At 37.2% G+C, this 27760-nt stretch overlaps 1 protein-coding gene across 1 annotated transcript; it reads left to right on the top strand.

The window, feature by feature from the left end:
- Positions 1 to 1207: 1207 nt before the first annotated feature.
- Positions 1208 to 7240, top strand: LOC137834263 (disease resistance protein RPP2B-like). The gene is made up of 4 exons (XM_068642325.1): positions 1208 to 1579; positions 3763 to 4644; positions 4803 to 5488; positions 6384 to 7240. The coding sequence occupies exons 1-3, from the start codon at positions 1208 to 1210 to the stop codon at positions 5433 to 5435; spliced, it is 1887 nt and encodes a 628-aa protein (XP_068498426.1). The 3' UTR covers positions 5436 to 5488; positions 6384 to 7240.
- Positions 7241 to 27760: the final 20520 nt, after the last annotated feature.

Raw genomic sequence — 27760 nt, 5'->3', positions numbered from 1 at the left:
ATCAGTCGGCAGAGAAGTCAGGGGACAGATCACCCAGAACGGTGATCGGTGGTCAGTAACCAAGCGGTCACCGACAGATCAGTTCCCAGATGAACACCTGGGGGCAGAACGCGAGAAGCAATAGAGCACCGATCAGTCATCGAGTGCATGGTCATCGGGGTCTCATGTTACACGCAGTTAAGCTGGGACTGAGGTTCCCAGCGAGAGCGTTACGCACGGACCTCGCATGAACATGTCTCAGAGAATCGTGCATGAGAGTGGCCTGAGGGAGCTAGCAAACCGATCAGTGATTGGCGACTCCCTCAACCCATTACGTGCATGACATCGTGAAGGGGAAATCGTTTGCGCAGAGAGCAATGCTTGGTGAGTGTGCCTAGACCAGCCACACCTGGCGTTCTCCTGAGAGTATGCGATTTACCCAGATAAAAGGAATGCGCTAAGTTACTCCGCAAGGGAATAACTTAGACACACAGAGAGAAGCGCTAGAGCCCTTCAAGTAGTGACACGTGTGTGGTTAGTTGCATGCCTCCACGTGTCATCATCTGAGAGGGGCGCGGTCCAGACAAAGGTGCACTCCGTGCCGTTAAAGGTACAGACAAGCGCAGACACGCGCGGACACTCACGTTTTACTGATTCTGGAGGTACGTTGCCACAGAAAAGCGCAACAGGGTTCTGACACATGCTAGAGAGGCATAACAGAATTCTGTTAGGCGCAGATACAGAAGGAGGCATAAAAGAGAATCAGAGTGAGATTCAACGGAGGTTTTTTCTACACACGTTACTACACAGTTTTTCTTATTGGTGGTTCTGTGATCTAACTTGATCGTCGGAGTGCAAACGGCCGCTAGAGGCGCCGTCTGTGTGTTTTGCAGGTCGCGTTTGGAGATCCTAGAGAAGGTTCTGAGGGTGATTTTGCAGATAACACAATCGCGTAGACGGGGTAGGGAGAGAGCTACGAAGCGATTCCTCCGCGCTCGAGTTGTCGGCAGGATCATTTGGCGCCCACCGTGGGGCACGTATAAAACGTGATTCCCAACCATAGTTTGTGTTTGTGGTGCTTCGAGTGTTTTCCGTTCAGCTGCTTGCTATCGCAGTTGACTCCTGGAGTTTTGTTTGGAGTTCTTTGAGCTGCTGAGTTTGCTGAGGAAGGAGGAGGACAACGCGCTCCAGTTCAGTTGCGCCATCAACCGACGAAGATGCTATGTCCATGACGCAAGTGATGGACATGATGAGGACGCTGCAGGAGAACGTGGTTGCATCACGTTCTGAGCAGGAAAGGATGCACGAGGCGCTGGTGGCCTCGCAAGCAAGGAACGAGGAGCTCAACAGGATCAACGAAGAGCTGCGCAAAGCCCTTCAGGAGCGGGAGGAGCGTGCGACAGGGGACAGGTCTGCACCCCCATCCCCACCACGCAGCTTTCCTATGCCATTTTCCCAAGAGATCATGGACTCGGTGGTCCCGGCTAGCACTGTGGCAGTGAAAGCGTCTTTCACTGGGGTGGAGGACCTTGAAGCCGATCTCACGGCGTTTCATACTCAGATGATGCTCTCAGGGGGCTCAGACGCGGTGTATTGTAAGGTGTTCATGAGCACCTTGAGCGGAACGGCGTTGGACTGGTTCGTCAGTATACCCACTGGCCACATTACCACGTTCCAGCAGCTTTCCAAGATGTTTGTTGAGCAGTACATAGTGAACAAGGCGCCACCGTTGGTGTCTTACGACTTGTTTGATATAAGGCAGTACCAAGGGGAGTCCTTGAAGGATTTCCTGAACAGATTCGGAGCTCGGATAGTCCGTTTGCCAGGAAAGGACGAAGAGATGTTAGTGAGTCGCTCATCAGGAGCCACCCCGCCACGTTCGCCGAAATCCGGCGACGTGCTGTGGCTCATATCGCCGCCGAGAGCGAGGTCACCGAGAAGAGAGGAAATGTGGCCCCAGCTAAACCGCGCACCCAAGCAAGGGTACATCCTCAGAGGGTAATGGAGGCGGCGGCGGGAAAGAGGGATCAAAGGACCCGTCATCCTTAAGACCCTAAGAAAAATAAAAGCAAGGGACCAGGGCGCCCCAGGGAGAGTAATCGCCCCCCAAGGTATGAGTTTGTGATGGGTTTGGCTGATTTGATCGCCATCCCAAACATAGCTGCCAGGCTCAAAGTGCCTGAGAAAACGGCGGAGAAGATCTTGGGGGCAAAACCATATTGGATAAAGAATGTTAAGGATGATTTTTTCATATCTCCTATTTTACCAAATAATATCATTCCTAAACAATCTTTTCCAACATGGTCTGTGTATAGACCATCTTTTTCTGAACTCCCAAAATTTCAAAGTGATAAGTCATGTTTGCCCATTTCTTCTTGTCTTCTCTTATATAATAGCAAACTGACTTTGTTTTATGCAGGAGTACTGAATTCGTGGACGAATTCTCTCCAACTCGGGGAGTATGATGGATATCCACTAGGAGAGGATTTTATTAATGAAGAGGATTTTCACCTACACATTTGAAGTTCTTCCTTCTAGTCTTCTCACAAATTAAAAGAAGTCAAAGAGAAGATCAAGCCTAAAGATAAAGAAGTCTACAAACTCTCAAATAATAGGCTTCATATTAAATATCTCTCTTTATAGTTTCTTTTAAATTGTAAATAATATAGAATAATGTTTAGAAAGGTGCTTAGAGGGAAACATGAGACACCTCTTTTGTAAAAGCATCTTTAGGCTTTAGTTTAGCAAATTCTAGAAGCTTGGGGAGTGAGCTTAGTAAGGGGGGTGTGATCTTAGGAGCTTTTTGGGTAGCTTAGGGAATAAGCTATGTAAATGACCAGCCCTTACTCCTATAAAAGGAGGGCTTAGGTCGTTCACAATTGAGATTGGAATTTTATAGTAGAGAGACTATACTCAAATTTGGAGAGAAATTGTGAGTCTTGAGTCTTCTTCTTCCTTTGCCTTATCTTGTGAGCTATGGTGAGCTTCAAGTGGCGGCATTCCATCACTTATCTTGGGTCAAGGAACCAAGTGGCGTGAAGTGTCTTCCAATTCTTAAAATCCAGCAAGCTTCTTCTATAAGTGTTCTTCTTCCTTCATGTTCTTTCAATTTCATTCGGCAGTTTTTAATTTCCTAGTCTTTCCTTTCATTTGCACCGTTTAATTCTGTTTTTTCCAGCTTTGTTTCTTTATTTTGGTTCGGTTCAGTAGCTTAGTTTCTCAATTCTGTCCAGTTTTCAATTCTTGTTCTTCATTCCTTGTGTTTTGATTCCATTTGACAATATATGAACTTCCATATGAGTCTTGGTTGGTGCTAAGTCTTTGTGAGTTCTTGAATTAGAACATTGATCCAATTCTAAAGTAAGGTGTCATTTATGACCAGCTCAAGTTGCTCCTAAGAATGTCAAAGAATCATGTATTCTTGTAGTTACATTCACATCAGTAAGTTACTTAATAGTGGAATCATTTTAAGTATTATTTTGATTATCTAAACATTTACTTAGTGAAAATATTTTAAATATTATTTTTAGTATCTTTTTCAGTGTATTTTTGTCTACCATTTAATTATTTAATTGTTGGTTGTTATAAAAGTATTATTAATTTTAAGTAATTGTCATCATAGTCCATCCTTTTGGATGACATTATTACAATATTTTTTTTTCACCAAACGGATCAAAATGAAATTATTTTCTTCAGCTCTTTAGTATGAATTACAAGAGAAATAATGAAATTGAAGTTTTAAGATTAGATGCTAATAGATGATTGTTTATTCTCTTTTCACAGACCTGTCCTAACTTGAAAAGGATTGATTTAAGCAACTCCAAGGACCTGGTTGAGACTCCGGATTTTTCCAGAATCATAAAACTTGAAAGACTAGATCTTTCTGGATGTAGGAGTTTATCATATGTCCATTCATCAATTGGACTTCTTAAGAAGCTTGCTTTCTTGAATTTACGAAATTGTTGCAATCTTGTTATGATTGACTTTGGTCGTGTAGGTAACATGAGTTCTCTGAGAGTTATACATCTCTCGGGTTGTAGAGAACTTAAAAGCACTCCAGATTTTACAAGGGCAACACATATTGAGTACCTTGACATGGATAACTGTTCAAATTTATCCACTATTCATGAATCTATTGAAGTCCTTTCAAATCTTACATTCTTGAGTTTGAGATACTGCAGAAACCTTGTCAGTGTATCAGATCGTATATATTCCTTGGTATCTCTTCAAACTCTAGATTTATGCGGCTGTTCTAAACTTACGAAGTTTCTCCCAAGACAAGCTTCTAACCCCCGTTTGGAATGTTTGATTCTTCTGGATCTAAGTTTTTGCTATCTAGAAGAAGTACCTGATGCTATTGGAGAGTTAAGGTGTCTGGAAAGATTGAATCTACGCGGAAACAAATTTGTTTCAGTACCTGATTCCATTAGAAGGCTTCAGTGTCTAGCATATTTAAACTTGTCTGATTGTTATCAACTCGGAGTTTTGCTTGACCTTCCAATTGGTGGAGCTACATCAGGGGGGAGGTATTTTAAAACAGTATCCGGTTCTCGTGATCGTAGGTCAAGCTTATATCTTTTCAATTGTCCCGAGATGGCTAATATATTGTCCAAACCTTGGGATTGTTGGAGTTTGGAACTTGCATGGATTTTCAGACTAATTAAGGTTCACATTTTACTACCTTCTCTTTGTCTTTGGATGACATATTTGCTTAATTTATTATTATGAGTGTCTTTAGAGATTATTTGTCAAAGGGACATAGGTTATTTTCGTAGAACTGATTATAATAAAACTTGTGTGATTTTTCCTTGTGGTTACGTCAGGAATCTTATCATTTTCGATGTGGCTTTGACATTGTTGTTCCTTGGGGTTTGGAAATTCCACGGTGGTTTTCCAAAAGATTTGAAGGGGATTCGGTTATAAGTATAGTGGAATTTAATGTGGATGAAGACTGGATGGGCTTTGCCTTTTGTGTTATATATGGGCGAAACAATGGTTCCGCGGTTGGTCATTCTTCATGGCACTCATTTTATCTTTCTTTCGTAAGTAAGCATACAGAAGAATACTTTGATATGCAACATGATTTGGAAGTGCAGTATTCTGTTGTATCAAATCATCTTTGGATCATTTATATCTCGAGAGAGCACTGTCATTTTGTGAAAACAGGAGCACATATCTCATTTAAAGCCAAGCCAAGTGTTAAGATCCATAGATGGGGGATGAGGAGTATATTCAAAAAAGATGTACATGACTTTAAAAGGATGCAACAGGGACAACATCTTCCATTCCCTCGTGATGAAGTACACCCTGTGAACTTTGTTTTTGTACAAAAAAGCAACATTAACTTCGGTCCTATATTCCAGCTTCCTTACAATTGGTTACGCACAAAGGAAGATGAAGTAGAGAAAAATGATGCAGAAGTCAAGGAAAACAATTTGTCTTATGCGGGGTTTTAAATGCACTACCAAAGATATCACAGGCTCACAAACATACATCTTTTGGGACCCAGGTAACAATAATCTTTTCTCCAAATTAATTATTGATTCAGTATTTTTTTATTTGATTCAGTATTTTTTTATTCATTAATGGTTATTGAGACTTAATTACCCTTTTAATCTTTACATTAAGCAACAAAAATCAATTTCATCTCAACATTTTAAAAGTTCAATATCATCCCAATTTTCTTAAGAAGTTTAATTTAGTCCCAATGTTATTTAAAGACTTCAATATCCCAACTTTTTAAAAACAATTCAAAATAGTGGTTTCAACTTTTTTTAGAACGATTTAATTGATAGCAACACGTTCAATTCAATGTTCACAATATGTTTTAATAAGCACAATCTAACAAAATAAATCACATTAAATTATTTTTAAAAAATTAAAATGATAGAGTTTCTTTTTAAGAATCTTGGGACTAATTGAATTTCGGTCTTTAATATAGAGACTAAATAAGTAATTAAATCTAAAATTAATAGTACACTCACTATAAAAAAAAAAAAAAAAAAACCATTAGCTACCAACAAATATAGTGTAAGTCTCTTAAACCAATTCTATACCATCTAAATAAAAAATAATAAGTTCATTTTCCTTTATGTAAAAACTAAAACAATCCCATAACAATTAAATTAAAAAATAAACATAAACTATATTTAATTACATTTTTTTAGACTAATTCACACATTTATAAATAAGAACATAAGTTGTAACAATTTGTTGTAGTTAGAAAAAAGAGTGAGAATAACAAGTTTAGGGCTTCTTCTTCCTGCACCCCTACGTTTTTCTTCCTGCACCCCACAATTTTTAAAATTCCAAAACTGACCTTGATCTATTATTTGAAAAGGGGCCCTGGATTTTCTTTGCTACTGTTCATCTTCTTTATTCATCTCAAGTGTTGGTGCATGCAGGGTCTTTGTAGTTGTGCGGAGCAAGGTAGAGAAGTAGGATCAGGATTGAGTAATGTGCTACGGATTGATGAATCCAGAATTGAATAATGTGCTACGGATTTATCAATCCAGAATATTATCGGAAATAGAAATCCGAAATTTTACCAGAAACATTAATCCAAAATTTCTACGGATTCCATAATTCAGAATGTGAACAAACATATAAGGATTCTTTATTCCGTAAAATTACCGAAGTGCATTATCTGAAATATTAAAGATGAAGTGTAGAAACAAAAATCCAAAAAAAAAGATAGAAGTAGAGATCCAAAAACCATAAATTTTATTTACTTTCAAGTTGACAATATCACCCTAAAGCATAAAGAGATGTGGAGTTCTGGAATGGCGTCGCACGGAATGAAGATCTGGATTGGGAGTTGCGGCTGCGCTGGGAGGAAGAAAATGAAAGTGAGAGTTTTAGGGTTTTTAGGAATTAGGGGCATTTAAGGGTTTTTAAAAAAAATAAGGACAGTTTAGTCTTTGCATAACATTGTAGGGATGCAGGAAGAAAAACGTAGGGGTGCAGGAAGAAACTGCCCAAGTTTAGATTGAGAGAAGAGTTTGGGCCTTTAAATTTGGGCTTGTCTATAAAAAAGATATTTAATTAAGGAAAAGGGGATGACTCAGTCAAAAGGAGGGTGCCGATAGAAAGTTAAGTTATATTTACATGTGTAAGAGACAAATTTGTCATCCTCTTATCCTTTTTCACACTTTGTTTGTTTTGACCTAGTTTGTATAGGAATAAAGAAAGGTGCGGATCATTCATATTTGTATCCAGCAAATTAAATCGAAATACGAGCATGAAAATGATTGGAAAGTTATTTTATTCTTCCTCGTATACACGATGAAAGGGTGAAAAACAATCTGGATAATATAAATTTTACATTATTGCCTTTTTAATTTTATAAATAATATTCCACATTTTTTATCACCACTTATTTAAAAATAAAATTTACAAATCATGAATAAAACTGAACTAAAATTATTATTATTTTTTTTAAATTGTCATTATTTTTTTAATTTTTATTTTTAAATAAATAAATCATTTATTTTATTAATTCAAATTTGATAATAAATGCACTAATGAATAATTTTTTACTGCATTTCCAAATTTTCGTGGACATCTTTTACAATTATGCAATTAAAATTGTATTTTTAATTTAAATAAATATTTTTTCTGCTAAGTTTTCATGTTCCTACAATATTGCATAATTCATTTTTTTTTTTCAAAATCAATTCTTACTAAAAAGCGAGAATAATATTTTAATTACAAACAAAAAATCTACAAATATATAAATCATATTTCTTTTTTAATTATTTTTAAATACAAAGGCAAATTTGTAATGTTATATTTTTGTCCATTAAAATCAAGTATAATTTCTATCACACCTATTATATCACTCACAAACTTTCCTTAAATTTTTATTTTATATACCTTAATTCAAACAACTTTACTTTCTTCACACTTTCCCCTCAAATTCACTCCTTAATCTAAAGAAAGCATCAATGTTTTTCTCCCTCATTTCTTCCCCATCTCCATTTTCAAAGACACCTAAACTTCCTTCTTGATCTCAACCTACTATATAGCTAAGACATACTTTAGAGCACTAAAAAAGTTTTTGTTTGTGAGTAAGTTCCCTCCTTTTACTCTTCACTTAAAAGAAATTATGGAGGGGTTAGGGTTTGATGATACTTGATAGTTTTATGGTTTTGAACTCTTTTTATGGAAGTTGATGATTAGGTTTAACGTAAAATGATATAGAAGTTACTTGAATATTTTCGCTTCCTCTCTTTATTTCATTATTGTTTGCTTATCACAAGGAAAATTAAGAAGAGAACTAATTTTATTCTACAATTTAAGTTATATAATATATTGTTGCATATGTGATTTGATAGATTGTTGATCATGTTGGACGTGGTTCGTTGTTCATTGTTGGTGATCATTAATGTATTTGCTTCCAACAAAGGAAATGCCACTTTCTCCTATTGGTTTGTTTTTGGAAGTTAATTTTTTTTGGTTGAGCATTTTGTGGGAGGAGGAATTGTTGGCGGAGCATGTAGGTGGAGTGTGGGGGCTAGTGTGAGGGATTGTAGTGAGGGAAGATTGATTATTTTTAGTTATTGGGTGAAATTGTTTTGTATGGTAAAATTTGTAGAATGATATGTGTTGTTCCTTCATTCAACTAAGTTTGCAATAGTACTCATTTTGAATTGAATTAAGTTTTTGTATTGTGAAATTGTGTAGTGTCATGTTTGTAAATTGTAATACATTGTGATGTATACATCTTAAATTTGTAGGAAAAAAGTTTTGGAGTTGCAATACCTATTATTGAAGACTTAAAAAGTAAATGTTTTTTGTTGCCTAAGTTGGTGGTTTTTGTTGGGGGTAGTGAGTAGTTTCCACTCATTTGTGTTAATAATTCTCATTTTACACACCCAAATAAACAAAGTGATAGTTGAATTTATTTGGTTCTTTCAATAATATAAAATTACGTTTATAAAATTAACATAATTAACATCCACATAGATTTATAAATTTCTCTTGTTTCTCTAGTTCACAAGATCACTTCACCCCGAATACAATATCTCTTATTTTATTTCTTCAAAACTTAGGGTATTTTTGTTGTTGTAGTATTGTCTGAATCACCATCCATATGATGAGGCCATATAAACTACCATATATGATAGACAATTAGCACAATAATTACAGGACATTGTGATGAATAACATAATTATGTTTTGTTGTGTCATTTGCCTTACCACCCATGTTTACTGACATTTAAAAGGAAATAAAATATTACTGAACTTGTTGACAAAGTATTATTTTAGAAAGGCATCTCAAACATGCTTTTATGTCATTAACAACTTTTGAATTTTATTCTGACTTGTAAGTAAGACAAGTAAATAAATTATTTCTAACAATGCTATATTTTTGTATTGCAAATTGTACACACATATTGATGGAAACTTAAATAATTTGACTCTTTTTTTAAAAGTACTTTCTATTGAAACTCCATAGGCTATTCCTCACAGGTTGTAGAAGTGGTCATCAAACAAGGGTGTTGTTGACAGTTCATAGAGATTGAAAGCATCTGTAACAACATAGGGGCATTACTATTAATGAATTCATCATTGTCTCAAAAAAATAATTGGTACCAATATTACTATTATAAGTACAACTAAAATAAATTCAAGATAAGAAAGGGTGAGTTTACACGCACGTTTCACTTAACATAACACATAATTCCATGTAAAAGCACCCTATTCTTTACTGACAACAGTGTTTAATATTAGCACTGGTGATCCTAATTTATGTGGGTGTTGCCCTTGTTAGTGGTTGTTGCACTGACCTTGGTATTAGGTCTTGTTTAGCCTATGGTTATTACTGTAGGTCCCAATTATAGTAGTTGTTAATTTGAATGTGGTCTAATATCAACATGATAGTAGTGTGGTAGTAGTATGAGTTGATCTCAGTTTTCTTCATTGTGAGAAACAAAATAAAGTACACATAACATATATTAATTTGTTTTTTGGGTTTTTCCTCAAACATTGTGATCTTTCATATTTGTAGTTGGTTTATTGGTTTTGATGATCTTTCATATATGAAGTTGGTTATATTTGTTTTCACGTATTCTTTTTAAATTCATGTTTTTTTTTTTTTTTTTTTGCAGGATATAATGAAGGGACATGCAAGTGAAGTTCATGATTTGGTTATGGAGCGCAAGGTTTTATTCAATACATGAATTAGTTTTTTACCGCACATGATGATATGTTTGTTTTTGACAATTTTATGTTTTCATTTTGATATCTTTCAATTTTTACTAAATTTTAACAAATCATAGTTGCAAGGTTATAATGAGGCTGAGTTTCCAAAAAATATTGGTTTTCCATATAACAAAATTCATACTTAAAAGATGAAGAACATACCTACATTTCAAATACAATTTATGTTATCTAATCCCCAATTAATAATTCTCTCATCTTCACCCCTTTGCCTTTTTTTTTTAACTAATATGAAAATAAAAACAGATTATTCCTAAAATAATTACTAATAGAAACAAACTCTTAATCTTTTTTCTTTTCATTTATAAGAACCAACCATTCCCTTATATAAATTGCATCTATGTTCTCTTTCCCTAAGTATGCCAACATGTAGAAAAATATAACATTTAGGGTTTAGGATGCAAATATTTTTTTTTTGGCTTAAGGGGTATCATAATAAAATGTTATCAATATGAATAAAGTTTAGTATGACTCTGATTTTTCTAATTCTAATTAATTCAAATGCCTTAATAGTTTCCATATTCTTTTATGATTCAACACAAATACTAAATATCAGGCAATAACTGTCAATTCATTCATGAAACTCTTAATTTGTTTAAGGTTTATACACTAACTTGGTTTAATTAGTTTAATTCCTTACTTACTCGCCATTCACTGTTCCAACTAATCATCTTGTTCAATTTTCATACAACAAAATCTAAACTAAATTTGTATATACATCCAACACAATGTTTTTTTCACCCTTGTCCAAATCCCTAACTGTTCTAATCTTAAAACCCAATGTCTAATTTATAATTAACCAAACAAAATACATAAAAAAAAATTTTAAATACTAGAAAAGTTAAACACCTAGAAATTAGAAAAAAATTAAGTAACTAGAAAAAGTAGCAAAATAAGTGAACTAGAATAATAATAAAAATAAAAATAACAATAAAAATAGGACAAATAAAAATAAAAATCAGAATGATAAAACCATTTTCATTTTAGCGCTTGTGAATCTCCTCTAAGTTCATCTGTCTTTGTGTCAAATTCTTCATTTATATTTGTATCAGCATCATCTGTTGGACCTGTCGCCTAGGAAAAGAATACCCATTGCCAAGTCATGCAACTTACGATCAAAACTATTCTGGTTTCATCCACGTGGGAATGAGATGAACCAACTCAAAATAAGAATTAAACCAAAAGATTAAGGCAAGAACACTTAATGTAAACATAATAAAACAAAAGCAAAACAAAAATAAAAAAAAATTAAACATAACTAAATATAAAAAAACACTAGGCAACCTTCCAAAAAATGCTTATTAACGTCATATAGCTTGATACCTGTTTCAATCATGGCGGATGAGATCTTTATTGCAACATTTTCATGGTTACAACTTTAACTCTTTTGGAGTATGGATTTTCAATTTCAATATTTCCATTAGTCCTGATTTCCTGGACAACCCACAAACTTGACCATTTTGTCTTTAACCTTCTATGAAAGAGTTTTATCTTAGAGTTATGAAACATAATTGGTTGACCAAGTTTAAACTCATATTTCATTATACTTGTGTCCTGGTAAACCTTATCTTCCTCCTTCAAGCATGATGTAGATAACTTAGTGGCAGTGAGTTTCTTTTCCAAATATTCAAGCACATACTCTTTCTCTTTTTTAACTCTTTGTGGAATAAAACAATTTAGAGATTTCTCTAATATATTCGAAGTGTGCAGCTACTTTTTGGTTATAGGAAAGGCTTCATTTGATGCATCTATTCTTAAACAATTTTTCCATGTATTAGAATGTTGCAATACCTCAATAACATTAAAAGTCACCTCATCATCTTGAGCTCTCACTTTAAGTTTTCCCTCATCTACATCAATATTAACTCTAGCAGTTTTCTTGTCTTCTTATATGTCCATCACAACAAACATCTTCAACCACACCATATGAATATTTAATTGATTTATCAGCTAATTGTAGTGTCATTCTGGTGGGTTTAAACTCCAAATCTCCTACTCTTTTCAAAAACGCCAAAGGCATGAAGTTGATGCTAGCCCCCAAATCCAGTAATGCCTTGTCCATTGTTAAAACACTTATGGTTACTGGGATAGTAAAACTTCTTGGATTCTTGGATTTTAAGAGCAAGGATTTCTAAATAATAGCACTACAATTGGCCTTTAGCTCTATACTCTTTTCCTCTATGAATCTCCTATTCTTTGTCAGAAACTCCTTCATGAATTTTTCATATGTCGACATTTGCTCTAAAGCCTCTACAAATGGAATAGTAATTTGCAGCCTTTTAAAAATATATTGAAATCTAGCAAATTGTCTTTCCTTATCTTTTCTTGAAGGGGCATGAGGATAAGGCATATTCACTATGGGAGCACTTTGATAAGTGCCTAATTTAAGTAATATTTCACATTAAAATGTAAGCACTTATGAGCATTAATTGCTAAATTACATATAAAATAATCCCTAATTTATGAATTTATACTTTTTTTTACTTGTTTTATGATCTTTATTTGAATAAGAGCATTTTATTCTCAAATTTGGTGTTAATTTCAGGTTTTTAAGGAAGAATGGAGATAACTGGGCTAAAGAAAATAAGATAAGCTAAAAGGAGAAAGCTGGAAGGCCCGAAGCACACAAAAAGAGCAAAAAAGTCCAACTCAACAACGAAGTTTCTCGCTCAAGCAAACTCATTCTCGCTTGAGCAAGCTACATCTCGCTTGAGCGAGAATGCGTCAGACAAATTGGGCCATTTTATGTTTTTATCATTAAGCCCATCAGCGCGACGCTGGAAGTCACCCAAACCTAGTAAATTAGGTTAAATAGGGGGCTAGAGGCTCAACCCTAGGTGCTAGATTTAAAGGAAACATCATTGAGTGACTTGTAACCCAAATAGGAGAATAAAAGGTACTAGAAGATGCGTGGCTAATTCTACCATTTGGGATTGAGAGTAATCTATTTGAACTCTTATGTATTAAGGTGATATTTAAATATGATATAATATTATGTTCTTGATTGATTATTGGTATAGTTATTTTGTTTCTAACTCTTGATCTAGAATCTTAAATCTGACTGAAAATTATTTTTAGGGTTTTGACCTAAACAACAATACTTAACATATTTGAGTGCTAGAAATAGACTTGAAATGTTAATTGTTATCAACGTCTGAGCGCGACTTTAAGTTGTTTTTATAAATATGCGAGAAATCGATATTTAGGAAACATTCTTAATAATTTTATATGAAAGAAATCGATATAAATGAATTTTATACGGGCATCAATATTCAATCAAAGAAGTTAATGTTAACATGTTAATCAAAATACATGAGAGTGAGAAAGATGAAACCTAATCCCTATTTTTCCAACTTGAAGGAACTAATTCTTTGTTTGTTTTCTTATTAATCATCGCCAACACAACCACTTTCAACACACTTTTAATTGTTCTGTTTTATAATTAGTGAGTATTGTATTTGATAATTCAATTGTTCCTTGTGGGATTGATATGTGTCCTTAGGGACAAATTATTACTTCTGACAATGCGGTGCACTTGCTGTAAAAAGTCATCTCACTTCTCTCTTTATTTTCCATCCTTTTTGTTTTTTTATGAGAGTTGATTTTAAGATTGCACATTTTATGGGTTGCACTTTGTTTATGGTTTTTGATTTTGAAGCAGAATAGGGTGAGAAACCCAAAGAAGATTCCCATAGGACACGAACTTAACAAGTGGTTAAGTAAGTGTGAAGGTTCACTTCTAGAGTGCAAAGAGAAAAACAAAATTATATGGTGTTGATGATGATGAGGTGCGAAAGTAAAAACATATAATGGAAAGAAAAAAGATGGAAGAACCTAAGGACATAAAAAGGAATGGAAATGGTGCAAATAAGAAAGGAAAAATATGAAGAGATGAAGAAAGCTTATGGAAAATAGAGCAAATTATCACACCACTTGGAATGGTGGACGGTTCCAAGATAGATGGTGAGGAGACACCGCTTGAGGTGGACTATGTTGAACAAAGGCTTTGATGATTCCAAATCTTGAAGAATTGTGTGAAGTCCTACTACTGCTTGTTTAGTTGAGTATTTTGTAGTGTTTGAATTTGTCATCCACTTTAAGAAATGATCCAAGGCCATTTAATCTTGAAACATTTTAGAAAGATATGTTTTCAAAGAAACATGGAAAAAAAACAAGTTGTTTTATCGTTTCAATCGGTTGTTTTACACTTAGAAGCTTTTGAAAGAGTTTGCAACAATTTGGCTTTGGTTGACTTTGCTGTCTAACCAATTCAATCGGTTGTTTCGTAAATCAACCGATTGTTTTTGAAATTTCTTAATAGAGTTTTGTTAAGTCTGTTAAATCTGTTTTGGCTGGTTTTCAAACTACTTTGGCTTTTGTTTTTAATGATTCTAACAGTTATTTGGAGTCTATAAAAAGGGTTTTCTATGCCTAGCTGTAAAAAAAATTGACAAGAGAGTTTGATTGCATTTTTGAAATCAGTTTTCCAAGATTGCTTAAGGCTTTGGACTTTTCATCAAGAGGAATAAGACTGTTGTGTGATAAGTCATTTTTTCAATTATGTGAATTGATCCAGGTGGACTCTTTCCTCTTCTTTTAATCTTTGTATTTTTGTAAAGAACTGTGTTGCACAGACTCAGAGGGTGTTCTGATATGTGGTGTGTTGTAATTGCCAAAGGAAGTGTGTGTTCTTGAGAGGTTCAAGATCACTTCTTTGGTGTGTATGGTTTGTAATCTATGGTTGATTACTTAGTGGAATACCAATGGTTTCTGGGGATTGGATGTAACTCTTAGTTAAGAGTGAACCAGTATAAACCAACTGTGTTGATTTCTCTTCCCCTTATCTCATTTAAATATGTTTAAATATAGTTTTTATATACCGCTGATAAAAACAATAGTTGAATCAAAGAAACAACTGATTGATTTTCTGGAATCAAGTTAAAAACAAATTTGATTTTGACTGATCTTGTTCTGTATCTTTGATTCTGCTTGTGACTTTCATTAAACCTTCAACGTTTTCGAAAATCTTGCATAAACAATTCACCCCCTATTGTTTTAGCCCTGAAATTTTAACAGATTACACTCAAGATAACCCAAGAACTTTAGAAGACAAAACTCATTAATCACTCAAACAAAGTTTCTTTTTTATTCAATTTCAATTGTGTAATACATGAGGCAAGACACTCTATTTATATGAGAGAGTGTCTTGGAGAGCAAGATAGAGGGGTAGGGGTGTCATTTGTGAGAAACATTCTAGAAGGTAGGTCGAAGAAACCCTAAACCTAGGTGCACATGTCATGAAAGGTGGGCTTGGCACAAACCCAAATTACTAAGCATACCCTATCAAATTACTAAGCACACCCTACTCTAGCTTATTGTTCTATTTAGACCCTCAAAGTGGACCTAATTTATTTACATAAACTTGTCTTTTAAAAAGATTAGAAGAAAGAACATTTGATGCCCTGACCTATGTCCAATTCTTCTTCTGGTGAGGTCCTTCTGAAGTTTTGTGGGACCTTGTCTTGGATGTTGAGATGACTGACTTAATAGTGAAGTGTTTGTTGTGTCCTTAGTCATCCATTTGTCGAGATGGTTTGTATCATGCCCCCAAGTTGGAAAGAATTCGATATCGAATTTAGAACTCCTGCAAATAACATAATTAGTTTGTTCACTTGATTTATATATGTAATTTGTGAAGCAAATCTATGTTCATTGAATTTTAGGAGTTTGGGTGGAATGGTTCTAGTTACATGTAATGTTTGTAGAGAACGTGTAGGATCAAAGAGAATTTGGTGTGAAAAAGCTTCTTATAAGGTGTAAATCTTAAGGATTTTGAAAAAGTTCCTACATTTATCTAACAAATGTTGCATGTAATTAGATCTATGAATAGATAAACAAGAGAAGGAAGGAGAGTACCGAAGTGAGCCAACAATATTTATTTTGGACGAATCAACATTACAACTTTCACCACGTTTGGTAAGGTGATGAGCTCCGTTTTGTTATTTTCATCATCCTTTTCAGATTTTCTTTTTTGTTTCATTTTTATTTGGTCTTTATTTACCTTTGTTGAAGATAGATGTTTCAATATGATCTTATGGAATTGAAAGTGAATATGGGTTGCTTCCATGGATACAACATCACATAACACCTCATCTTTATAATTGCCAATCGAGAAAGATATGAGGACTTGTTTATTAACAAGTATTTGACCCTCTTCACTTAGCCATTGCAACTTGTAGGGATGTGTATGAGAAATGGTGGATAATCCAAGTTTCTCCACCACTCTTGTACTTGCCACATTTGTACAACTACCCCCATCAATTATCAAGGAACATAATTTGTCATTAATAAGGCATCGGGTGCGGAAAATATTTTCCCTTTGACTTTCATCAAAAGGTTTTTGAAGTTGCCCCAACATGCACCTTACTACTAACAAATCACCTTCAGATGGTATTTCACACTCGTCCTCACTTGGGGTTTTTGAAGAGGAAGGGGAGCTAGCTCTAGATGATTGGGAACTGTGGTCACTCACGACTATCCCCCCTTTAACCATCATTGTTCTTTTACTTGAGCAATTAGCAGCAATGTGCCCAAAACCTAGACATTTAAAGCATTTTTTATTGAGGTGTTGGTGGATGATTTAGGAGTAGAAGGTTTATCTCTAGACTCTTTATGATGTGGGGAGGTTTCTTTTGAGAAATTGGAAGGAGAATCTTGGTTTTCAAATTTGGTTTTGTCCTTCCAAGATGATTTGTAAAAGCCAACATTATGATTATGTGATGGCAGATGATTGTTGTTACTTGAGGTGTCATCCTAGCTGAGATGTCAAGTTGCATAGTGATGCCTAACATGAAAACTTTTATATATAAAAAAAGATTTTTTCTTCAAAACTTGTGATTCAACCTTGATGGCTAGGTGAACCAATTTTTACAAAGAAGTATACTCATATAATTCTACAACATCTTGTATTTCTCGCCATAATCCACTCACAAATCTAGCAATCTTTGACTCTTCACTTTCATGCGTATTAATTTTAGTCAAAGTTACTTCCAAATCTTTAAAATACTCGCCTACACTCCTAGATCCTTGATGAAGCCGTTGGGGCTTCAACAAGAGTTCCTTCCAATAATGAGGAGGAAAAAACTGTGCATGCATGCATAACTTGAAATCGTGCCAAGAGACCACAACTAGCCTTTTATTTAGCCCAATATCCATTATAGTTTGATGCCACCATTGCATGGCATAGTCCTCAAATTCTAGGGAAGTTAACTTAACCTTTTGGTCCTCTTCGACCTCATACACATTAAATATTTGATCTACTTTAGCTTCCCATCCTAGATATACATCTGGGTTACTATTCCAATTAAAACTATGTAATTTTACAAAAGGAATGATCTTTTTTGGTTGGTGTTGATGATGACTCCTAGTTTCGTAATTCTGCACTCCTCATTCTTCTTCTTCTTCTTGGCTTCCATAGTGCATGTAATGTCTAGTAGCTCTTCTAGACTCCCATCTTCGCTCTCGATTTTGTCTGTCTTGTGTATCTTCTAGCCTTTACATCCTTGTGATGAGTTTCCTCACATCTTATTCCTTTTGCATTAAGCTCCTTTTGGTCTCCTCAAGTTCCACCAAAAGGTTTGGCTTTTGAGGAGAAGGTGGTTTGGAAGATTTCCATGAAGATAAGTGATGCATAATTGTGCACAACAAAAAAAATAATTAGTTAAAACAAAAAATAATGCACTCACACGTTTATCGCTTGACTATTTAGTAAAGGATGAAAAAAATGTTAAATTCACTCAAGAAAGATTTTATCAACACTCCAAAGGGTCTGCACTTGGTAGAAAACTTCAAGTGAAAGAGGTCAAAACTGTTGAACCAAGTGGTGTTCAAGCTTTGAAGAATCCAAATCCTTTGAAGGATGTTGAAGCCTTGGCTGTGCTTGGTGTTGCTGTGCTGGTTTAGTATAGTTATGGGGTAGTTTGAGTATTGTAATCCACCCCTTGATCGAATCTAAAGCATAAGCATCTCAATCTTTGTGAAAGTAAAATGTTTTCAAACTAAGTTAAAACAACCAATTGTTTTGTCGAAACAACCGATTATATATACTTAGATGTTTTGAGAAAAAGATTGAAAACTGTTTTTAAAATGGTTGAACTGTTAAGAACCAAAACAACCGATTGATTCGAAGAAACAACCGATTGTTTGTTTTGGAACCATAACAGAAAAACTGTTTTATCTTTGACTGAGCTTTAAATGATTTAATGCTTATGCTCCAGTCATTAAATGCTTTGACCAATCTTTTAATGCAATTTAAGAGTTTGTTAAGATTAACAAACTATATCTTTGAATAAATTCAGAAAAACAATATAGAGTAAGAATCTGAATCTGATTTTGAAAATAGTTTTTGAGTTTTTCAAAGAGTTGAGATTGCTAAAAGTTTGTGATTGATCAAAGTTTGTGGAATAGGATTCTGCTTGTATTGATTTCAGATTATCTTCTGTAACAAGTGTAATCCTTGAACTCTGTGAAACAAGTTTTGTTTCTGTGTTTGCTGAGATTGGCTGTGTGTTCTTGAGGGGATCAAGATCAACAATCTTGGTGTTGGTGTGTTGGCCAAGATGAGTGTGTGTCTTGAGGTGTTCAAGGTCATTCTCTTGGTTGTTGTGTAAGTGATCAAGTTGTGATTGCTCAGTGGATTTCCTCAGGGTTTCCGAGAAGACTGGATGTAGCTCTGGATTTGGAGTGAACCAGTATAAACATCTGTGTGCAATCTCTCTATCCTTAACTCTTTAAATTCAGTTTTGTTTTTTGTTTGCTGGTATAAACAACCGATTGTTTCTGTGAAACAACCGATTGTTTTTCTGGTTCTGCTGTTTTTGTTTGCTGTTTTTGGTAAACTGAATTTCTTATCAATTGTTTCCAGAGATAAATTCATTCTTGTTTTAAAAGTATACGAAAATCCTCTTTAAACAATTCACCCCCCTCTAGTTTAAAGCCATCCATTCTAACAAAAACTCTTATCACTTACTCATACAAGGACTTCAACAAAACTTTAAGAAATTTAAAGACAAGCAAGAAGAGTTGAAAGAAAGAAAGCTAAACCAAATTGGAATTTAGGTGAAGAAAAAATCCTAACATGTTTAAGATTCAAAGAAACTTACTTAAACTTTTAACTATGAAGTTTTGATTTTCTTAGAAATTGTAAAAGCAAGAAGGATAAAATTCTACAAATATGAAAACAATTTGACACATAAAAAGAATCATCTTTAGTAATGTAACTTTGAAATGTGAATACACTCAAATTGTTTCTTTTTATTTATTCTTATGGATTCAATACTTCCACATTTTTGTCATGCATATTTTACTTCACTTTTCAATTTTCACAAATAGCTTGGGATTCAATTCATATGATCACTTGAATTATTTGTTTGGAACTAAATCAACCTTTACTCAAACAAATTATAATTGATTTTTAGTTCTTCCCAATTAAAAAATCAAAATAAGTAGAATGGATTTAAAGACTCCTAGAACACTAAGAACATAAGAAAAAGATGACATGAAATTCAAAAGAAAAGTTTAAATTGCTTAATGGTCCTGCCTGTTGACCAGAATGCTGGAGCTTTGCCTCGTCAAACTTGGATCGACGTATGCGCCGTGTTTGCCTCCGTCCTTCGCCGCTATCCACCTAAAGAACCTGCAAAAGACGAAACGGCGTCGCTGCGGCCGATCGCACTCCAACGCCCAAGTCAGTGACTGAACCACCAATTACTAAGAGTAACACTCAAGAACTCTAAGGAACCGTGAACCAGTTCTCTCTCAGTATACTCAAGACCTCGCAAGCGTAAAGAAGACAATCTGAACGTGCGTACCTCAGAAGTTCGTTGGGAAACCCTTATGCGGGGGGTAGACAGAGGTCAGTGATCCAAGAGACGCTCAAGGCTCCGCGTAAATTCGTGGAAGATAACAGGGTGGATGTCCTCCAGATCTGTACAACACGAGAGAGTCCAAGGAATCATCGTTCTTTGACCCAAGATACGCTGAAGACGCCCCGCATCAGCATGTATGCGGGTATGCCTGAAGAAGGAAGGCAAATGCAGGTATGTGTCCTAGCCGAAGGAGACACCTGGATGACGCCATACAAACGGTACCTGGCGGATGGGACTCTCCCAGGGGAGCCGGAAGAGGGTAAGAAGGTCAAAAGAAATGCCGCGAGATATACTCTTGTGGATGGAATGTTGTTCAGGCACGGGTTCACTCACCCTATCCTAACGTGTGTGAGTGGCGACGAGTGTACCAGGATAATGGCGGAGCTCCACGAAGGCATTTGCGGGAGCCACATAGGGGGAAGGTCTTTAGCCTCCAGGTGATACGCGCGGGTTTCTTCTGGCCAACAGTAAAAGAGGACTGCGCGCGACACGCCCAGCGCTGCAGGCAATGCCAAAAGCACGCTGACTGGCACAAGGCGCCGCCAGAAGAATTGCGATCCATATACAGCCCGTGGCCTTTCCATACATGGGGAATCGACATCCTGGGCCCATTCCCACTGGCGATCAGGCAGATGAAGTACTTGATCGTTGCCATCGAATACTTCACCAAGTGGATAGAGGCAAAGCCCGTGGCACAGATCACTGCGCACAAGGTACAACATTTTGTGTGGAAGAACATTGTGTGCCGCTTTGGCGTACCTAGGCGCTTGATATCCGATAACGAGACCCAGTTTGCCAGTCAGCAGCTGAGAAATCTGTGCGCTGAAATAGGTATCAAGCAAGTGTTCGCATCAGTCGAACACCCCCAGACCAACGGGCAAGTGGAGTCCACCAACAAAGTCTTGCTGAGGGGGTTAAAGAGAAGGTTAGAGAAGGCCAAAGGGGCGTGGGCGGAGGAAGTTCCAAGGATCGTATGGGCATACCACACCACGCCCCAATCTTCTACCATGGAGACGCCTTTCAGTTTGGTGTACGGGTCGGACGCGATGATCCCGGTAGAAATACATGAAAGCTCACCACGTTTTCAGAACTTTGTGGTGGAGGAATCCAACGAAGAGAGGCGGGTAAACCTGGATCTACTAGACAAAGCCAGGGAAGAAGCCAGAATAAAAGCTGAAGCGGTGAAGAGAAGAGTGGAGCGGCAATATAGCTCTAAGGTAAAGCCGCGACAGTTTCAGATGGGCGACCTAGTTATGAGGAAAGCCCACCCATATGAGATGGAGAATAAGCTGTCTCCCAAGTGGACCGGACCCTTCAGAGTTACCGAGGCTAAGCGCAACGGTTCATACAGCCTAGAGACCTTGGAAGGAGGTCCCATCCCGCGCAGTTGGAATGCAGCCAACCTGAAGTTTTATTTTAGTTGACTTATGTAAAGCAGCTATGTAACAATCTTGTTAAAGGGGACACTCTTTTTCCCTTTCCGGGGTTTTTTAATGAGGTCACCCAAATAAAAGAAGAAAAGAAAACAAGTTTGAGAAAAGCCGTGCCTTGGTTCTTAGTCTTTATTTTTCTCCGTTTGAAGTAGCGAAGGCGTCGCCAAGAAAGAAGGCGTCGCCATAAAAGAAGGCGTCGCCAAGAAAGAAAGTGTCGCCAAGAAAGAAGGCGTCGCCAAGAAAAAAGGCGTCGCCAGGAAAGAAAGCGTCGCCAAGAAAGAAGGCGTCGCCAGGAAAGAAAGCGTCGCCAAGAGAGAAGGCGTCGCCAAGAGAGAAGGCGTCGCCAAGAGAGAAGGCGTCGCCAAGAAGAAAGGTGTCGCCTGAGTGCAGGCGCCGCAGAGAAACATGACGAAGGAGAAGCGCACAATATATGAGGCGTATGCAAAGTAAAACGGCGTTACAAAAACCAAGTATGGTATAGTAAAATTGATATTACAAGCAGTGTTCGATACAAATGGGAGTAATGCGAATAGGGCAAACATTACAACTCATACAAAAGCACAAACAAACCACTTCTCAGTGGCCATCAGAGTCAGCACGGGAAGAAGACGAAGCCCCGCTCTCAGCCCGCAGAGCTCGGGTAAGTCGTGTCCTCTACTCTTGATTTATTTTCGAACCTGCACCAAGGAAGATGAACGTGTCAGGGACACCATGAAGCAAAACACACCCAGATTGAAGACGATAAAGGCGGAAGTTTCTAGGGCAGCGACTCATACCTATATACTTTTCGAGAGCTCCAGCGTTGAACTCCAAACTGATCAAGGTTGCCGAGTCAAAACCTCCCGCCTCAGCGAGAATCCGGCAAACCACCTGGTCATTTGGGGCCAGCTTCTTGAAGGGTTTGGATTTAAGGGCCCTCGTCTCCCTCACCTAGTACAGTGGAAAACCATCCAGGGCGGAGGGAACGAGGTCAGAACAACAAATCTTGAAGAACCGGCCTTTCCACCCAGTGAACGAGTTTTGGAAAGGGGTCAGGAGAACTCTGCCAGGAACGTTACTGAGAGTTACCCAAAGGTTGCGCCTTTGCCTCTTCACCTCAAAGAAGTGAAGAAAGAGGTCAACCGAGGGTGCACAACCCAGAAACCCGAAAAGGATGTCAAAGGCTTTGACAAAAGCCCAGCTGTTGGGGTATAACTGGGCCGGAGCGGCATTGATCTCCGTCAGCAGTTCCTTCTCAAACCTGGAGAAGGGCAGGCGCACGCCGATGGTTTTGAAAACCACCTGATAGAAGTAAAAGAAGGGGACCCCGTCATTGGCCCGTTCATCTCCACATACTGGCTCCCCTAGAGTGCAAGGGAGCACAACAATGTCGTCGTCATGCCTCCTCGCGAAGGCACGGTGATCATAGGAGCAGGGATCCCCTTTGTGTTCCCTTATGGCCCTGGTGGAGAGTAAGTAGGAGCATTCGTCAAGAAGCTCCCTCGAAGCCCAAGGATACAGGTCCTTGGGGTTGACCCTGGGGGGAGTAGCACGGGAAGACATTCTTGAACAGAATCAGGGAGGTTTGAAGTTTTGGCAAGGGTAAAGCGCTGGTGAGAACGAACACTGGAGAAACTCTTCGCGAGAAGAGAAAGGGTGCAAGTAGGTTACGAAAAACGCTGAAATGATGAGGACAGTTTCAAAGCTTTAAAGAATCAAATATTGCGGTTAGAGCGCCAAACGACGCAAATGGAAGTATTGCAGTTATAGTGCTAAACGATGCGAATGGATGAACCGCACGATTGAGCCACGTGGCAGAAGATGGAAGGATGGCCTTGGCACCACTGGCTAAACTCAGAAAACGTCGTATCGACAGAGTGCCCAAGGGTACGATGCGCCGTCGAGAGTGGGTCAGGGGCACAGTAGGAGTCAGGGCCAAGACGAATCACTGAACGTCCCATCAGCCATACAAGAAGCGCCACGTGGATGACACGGGCGAAACCTTGAGCTCTTCGTGTCCTCAGGCGTCGCCAGGAAAGACGCAAAGGGCAACGCCAACATGAGACGTTGCGGGCGTCGCCAACCCAAATATCAGCAGTGCCGCCTCCCCGATACCCACAGGTAGGAAAGACTGTGGAGGGAGAAAAAATCGAAGAAGGCAAAGCTAGTTACTGGCGTCGCCTCCCCGATACCCACGGGTAGGAAAGACTGTGGAGGGAGACGAGATCGCCAAACGCCAGCGAATCACTGGCAGGGTGTTCCTCGATACCTATGGGAAGGAAAGACCATGGTGGGAACGGCCCCCCCTATAGCACTCGGCGTTTTAGACACCCGGGGACGATACGACACTGCTGTAGCAGGCCTCTCCTTAGGCGTGGGCTTCGGGTATTAAGAATCAAGGGACGGATCGCTTTGGTGTTAGACACCCTGTGGACGATACGATCCCGTTAGGTAAGCCTCTCCATGGGCGTGGGCATCGACGCGTGACCTTCCCCGGGCATACAAGGCCGCCCAACGAAGTGAAAGAAACGGGTATAGTACAGGAAAAACAACCAAAGCACGTGAAGGCAAAGAACGAAAGTAAAATCACACAGGCGGAATTTTATATCTCGACGGCACGAAGGTAATCATGCAAAAACCCAAAGTTGTAACAAATGTGCAGACGATTCAAAGAATTACAAGTTTGTCAAAGAAGGTTAGAACAAGTGTAAAGGAATAAAGTGATGATCGAGGGTGGCGGTTCAATCGTCCATTTCCAGGGGCACGACTTTTCCATCAACAATGTGGTGAGTGGAATAGCAGTTGGAAATGTCGATCCCCGGATTCATGCAGACAGCTTGTGATGGAGATCAAGCTCAAGAGGACATGGAGGCCAATCAACAAGATCAAGACGAGGTGGAGGCACAAATAGAAGACGCCCATGGAGGTCAAAGTCCACCTCAAAGGATTACAAGAAGCATGTTCAAAGCTTTGGGAGCTAGAGGACATTTATTTTCTCTTTTTGTAATTTCTTTAGTTGGAGGTGCTTAGAGGGAAACATTAGAAACCTCTTTTGTTTTAGCATCTTTTAGGCTTTAGTTAGGAGCTTTAGGGGGGTGTATTAGTAGATAGGTGTAGGAAAGAGTCACACCTTCCTCATGCATGGAATAGGCGCCGGTTCTAGAATGTTTTAAGAGGGAATTTTGAAATTGTTTAGCTTGCATTTTCAGCACCTTAGGCTATAAATAGAGGTGCTCTCTTTGTAAAATCCAGATTGGAATTAATCTAAGAAAACTCTACTCAAATTTTGAGTGAACTTTGGAGAGCTTTTGGAGCCTTCTTCTCTAGTCTTATCTTGATGGATCAATGGAGTCCTCAAGTGGCGGCATCACTCTTATCTAGGAGCATTCCACACTTCTAGTGGCGAGATCATCCAACATCCTTCCATCTTCATGAGCACTCTCTTCTCCTTCCTTCCTTCTCTTTCAATTGTTCATGTTGTCTTGTGTTCTTGAGTTGTTTGGTTCGGCTTTTCTATTTTTTTCCAGCACCTATGTTCTGTTCTTGTCTTTTAATTACACTTTTGTTCGGTTCATATGTTTGCTTATTCAATTCTGTTCGGTCCTTTCAATTTTACCTCTCTTTGTTGATTCAATTTGACAATATGTGGAGCATCCAAATGAGTTTGGGATTTGGTACTAGTTTTTGGTGAGTTCTTGTCTTAGAACAATGATCCAACTCTAAGAAAAGTGCCTCTATAATGTCCAACTCAAGGTGATTCCTAAGAATGTCAAGAATCATTCTCTATATGGCTAGTGGAATCACATCATGTGGTATCATGAGTCTTAGGTTCATTCTTGTTTAATTGTTGAGTTGTGTGCACTTTAATTTCAAGAGCTCTTTAATTTTCTTTCAATTTAAGTTTCTGTTTTAGAATTTTACTTGAGTATTCTTGCTGTTTTTCTTTTACACCAAGTGCTTGTGAAAAGGTTTATGGCACTCATTCTTCTTATGAGTATGGTTGCTCTTTTGGAATGGCATTATCCTTCCTAGAGTTTACCTTAAGCTTCCTTTCACTTATTGTTAAAATTTGTGTTGTGTCTTTTAATAATCATGTCAAGTTTTGTCTTAGTCATGTTATTCCATAATTGTCATTACTTCTAGTAGTACTTTTATTGTTTTTGATTGTTTCTTGCTTTAGTGTCATATAATTTTCTGAATTGATATTGATCCTTTGTGCATTTTCTTTTTAGAATTGAGTTCATACTTGTATTCTAGACCTATACAAGTTCCAATACATCATTTTCCATTATGTCTTTGCTAGTTCATAATTCTGTTTTTTGTTCCAATTAGGATTCCTCTGTTTCTGAAAAAAAGTGCTTACTGTTTTTCCTTATTGCAATTGATTTACTCACTTTAAAATTCTGAAATTCTGGATTTGTGATATTCAAAGTGTTAGAAAAGAGTAGAAAAAAGAATCATTCAAAAATTCAAAGTACACAAAAAATGATAAATAAAATAAAAAAAGTGTACAATTCTGCCGAAAAGAATACGGTAATCTGGCAGCGATTTTAAAAACTTTATCTCAATTAATTGGCTTACTGTTTTTAATTGATTCCAGTGCCATTATTGAGTTAACATCTTGAAGTTTCTGTGGTTTAAATTTCCTAATCCAGTTCGCTCTACATCATTCCAGTTAAATCAGTGAATATCAAGCACAGTTTGCATTTTTTTTTAAAAAATAAATTTTCCAGTAGCTAATTTTTTGTTTTCTTCATCTACTCTAGTGCTTTTCCTTAAGTATTCTTTTGTGTGCCTACTTTTCTCATTGAGTTCTTTATTTTCTTGATTGTCTTTCATTCTTACTCTTTGAGTTTGTCTTACATATAGTATTCCTTTTGCAATTACCTTTCCTTGCTTATACCTTTTCTTGTTTGTCTTTATTGTTTCATTGGTTTTGTGGTGGTTGCTTTTGAGATTGGTGTGCTTGCTTTGACATCTTTCATTTGAGGATTCCAAGGTCTCAAGATCAGATTGGTGCAAGAACATTATTTCTTTGAGAGTGACCTCTTTTTCTACCACATTTCACTTCGGCAGTTTCAATTGCCAAGCTCACTGTTTTTGCTAATTTTTTTAACTTGTTTGCTGTTTTGTGTGTTTGCTGTTTTTAATTACAAATGGCTGGATTTTCAAGTGATGCATCCTACAAGCAGAATTCTCCTTCCAAAGCTTCAATTCTTGGTGAATTACATGAAGCTCAAAGAACAATTAGACGGTTGGAGGAGAAAATGCAAAAGATGGAGGTCCAACAAGCTAGACCATCTCCTTCTATCCATGATGGACATCATTCTCATAGACCATCTTCAAGAGCTTCTTCAAATGATGTTGGCCGTGAAGATGAGCATAGGAAGAAAAAATGATTAATGCTCCCATCTTGGCCCTTCCTAATTTCACTAAGACATTTGAGATTGAGTGTGATGCTTCAAGTATAGGTATTGGGGCTGTTCTCCTTCAAGAGGGCCACCCCATAGCCTATTTTAGTGAGAAATTGAAGGGAAGTCATCTCAACTATTCCACCTATGATAAGGAATTATATGCACTTGTTAGGGCTTTGTTTACTTGGCAACACTATCTTTTTCCCAAAGAGTTTGTGATACATAGTGATCATGAATCTCTTAAATATTTGAAAAGCCAAAACAAACTTAACAAGAGGCATGCTAAGTGGGTGGAATTCATTGAGCAATTTCCTTATGTGATCAAACACAAGCAAGGCAAAATAAATATTGTGGCGGATGCTCTTTCTAGAAGATACACCTTGCTAAATCTTTTAACCTCTCAATATCTTGGTTTTGATCACATTAAGGAACTCTATCATGATGACCTTGATTTTTCTCTCTTTTATCAAGAGTGTCTTAAGGGAGGACACAAAGACTTTTTTTATCCAAGATGACTTTCTTTTTAAAGGAAAACGTCTTTGTGTTCCCCAATGCTCTATTAGATTATCTCTTGTTAGAGAAGCTCATGAGGGGGGTTTAATGGGACATTTTGGGGTTGCTAAAACTTTGGATGTGATGCATGAACATTTCTTTTGGCCTCATATGCATAAACATGTTCATAGTTTGTGTGATAAATGCATAGCTTGCCGCAAAGCTAAGTCTAAAATGCATCCCCATGGTCTTTATACTCCTCTTCCTATCCCTTCAATGCCTTGGGTAGATATATCTATGGATTTCATCTTAGG

Source organism: Phaseolus vulgaris, chromosome 5, assembly GCF_000499845.2.
Source record: "Phaseolus vulgaris cultivar G19833 chromosome 5, P. vulgaris v2.0, whole genome shotgun sequence".
Classification (NCBI taxonomy): Eukaryota; Viridiplantae; Streptophyta; class Magnoliopsida; order Fabales; family Fabaceae; genus Phaseolus; species Phaseolus vulgaris.
The sequence above is the reverse complement of the archived record's forward strand: the minus strand, read 5'-3'. Positions and strand labels throughout refer to the sequence as shown.